The 1,918-nt window shown below is 28.6% G+C and overlaps 1 protein-coding gene across 1 annotated transcript in view, besides 1 other annotated feature; it reads right to left on the bottom strand.

Moving 5' to 3' along the window:
• The window catches only part of EDI_020280 (suppressor of ty, putative), a gene marked incomplete at both ends in the record, with an annotated part of 2,264 nt that extends 1,183 nt beyond the window's left edge, over nt 1-1,081 (bottom strand). Inside the window, 2 exons of the mRNA XM_001733505.1 lie at nt 1-24; nt 105-1,081. The exon at nt 1-24 is cut by the window's left edge and continues 1,183 nt beyond it. Of these exons, the coding sequence (XP_001733557.1) occupies nt 1-24; nt 105-1,081 (1,001 nt within the window). The remainder of the gene's footprint in view (nt 25-104) is intronic.
• Nucleotides 1,082-1,136: 55 nt separating this feature from the next.
• Nucleotides 1,137-1,168: a sequence feature (AT_rich).
• Nucleotides 1,169-1,918: the final 750 nt, after the last annotated feature.

The following is a 1,918-nucleotide window of genomic DNA, read 5'->3' as shown; positions in this document are numbered from 1 at the left end:
TTCTTCCCTTGTGCAATTGTACAGCTTCTTCTTGTGTTGGAACAATATCATTAAATACCAATTGACTCATTTTATATGTTTTAAAGATGAATCCATCATAGAACAATGTTTTATTAAAATGATATACGGTCATTCCATTTTCATCTTCATCAGGTAAACATACATCAGATATACCAAGTTCTACTGGATTAAATAATTGTTTAGTTAAATTCAGAGCTTTAGGTGGTACTCTTTTTCTTGAATTCCTTTCTTTTTCTTTTTCATCATCTTCAAGATCTTCTTCTCCATTAGCCTCACGCTCTTTTTTTAATCTCATTTTTTTTGCAATTTCTTGGAAATGAGCAATATTAAATCGTGGAACTAATTTAACAATAACCTTCTTGTTTTCTGTAGTTTCAACAACAACCCCAAGATCACCTTTGTATGGTTCAGCATTAATTCTTACATATGAATTAGGCTCAATTGTAGTAGGCATTCTACTAACTAACAACTCTTCTATTTGTTTGTCATTTAAAGCATGGATGGTGTTAATATAAAGATCTCTAACTCCATCACAGGCATCAGCAAATTTTCTTTCTGTCATTGCTTCTATATAAACAATACCTGTTTTTTCCTTTGGAACAAAAACAGAAAATAAGTGCATTATACGGTCCTTTTGGTTAATCCATATCTTCATAATTCTCATACAAATATCCTTTTCATAGCCTTGTTTACATCGAATAGCAAAAATAGGATAGTCTTTATCTGGATCTCTTTCTGGTAATGAAGAGATATATTCCATTTCATTTCTTCTCATCTCTGCTAAGCGTTGTTCCTCATCTCTTTGTCTAGCTTCCTCTGCTAATTTCTCTGGGTTTCTTAGTTTTTGAGCAAAATCTTCTCTTGCTAAATTTTTAGACCCGTACAACCGTTTGCTCTCTTCAATGCTTAACCTTTCTTTTTCTGTCATTTGATATTCTTCACTTTCATCCTCATTATCTTCTTCTGCTTCTGCATCAATATATTTATTTTGAATTTCATTTTCGTCAGATTCCTCTTCACTCTCTTGACTGTCTAAATCCCTTTTTTCTTTGTATGACATCTTATTTCCTTTTGTTTCAATTTAAAATTTTCAAGATGATATTTCTTTCTCTCTCTTATTTTTTATTATATTGAATTATATTATATACTATCCTTTTTATTTGTTTAACTGATTTTTAATAAAAAGAAAAAACTAAGATTAACTATTTTTTTATCCGACTCTTATTTCATTCCTGAACATCAAAATTCAATAAAAAGTTAGTGGTATAAAAGGTGTCAAAGAAAAAAAAAGTAAATAAATTCTACTGAAGCACAAATTTTCATTCTAATATACAACTTTAGAAAATCAACACCTTAGAAAGATACATTCAACAACATCAAAAATTATAAAACTGAAACGTAACTTGTTTCTATGATTAGTAAATTGCTCCAACAACTGCGTGATATAAATTACATCAAAGTTGAAGACTTTAATTATTACTTTAAATGCTTACTATAGATAATACTAACTATTTTATTAAAAGTTTTGTGGCAGAGATCATCGCTCAGCTATTATTCACATCACCCACTAGAGATAATTGTCTCTTTTATTAATTCTCTAATCTCACAGTTTAATACCTTTGATATTAGTTTGTCTTGTGTTATTACAACAACCACAATTAGACTTCACTTTGTTGTATAATTCCTATCATTCATGTTTACTTTCTCAAATTGAAAAATTTTTATGGTCTCTCACTCCTTTTTTTAAACAAACTAACTAAGAACAATACATACCAAACAAAAGTTTTGAAGATATTAAGCTTTCTCTTCAAATTATTACAGAATCACTTAAATATTGTTGTGCAATAGAAAATAAATTTTCTCAAACATGTATATTACTTCTTCTCTTAAGATTTTC

Source organism: Entamoeba dispar, genomic scaffold, assembly GCF_000209125.1.
Source record: "Entamoeba dispar SAW760 scf_1105229463773 genomic scaffold, whole genome shotgun sequence".
In the NCBI taxonomy this organism is placed as follows: domain Eukaryota; phylum Evosea; order Mastigamoebida; family Endamoebidae; genus Entamoeba; species Entamoeba dispar.
The sequence above is the reverse complement of the archived record's forward strand: the minus strand, read 5'-3'. Positions and strand labels throughout refer to the sequence as shown.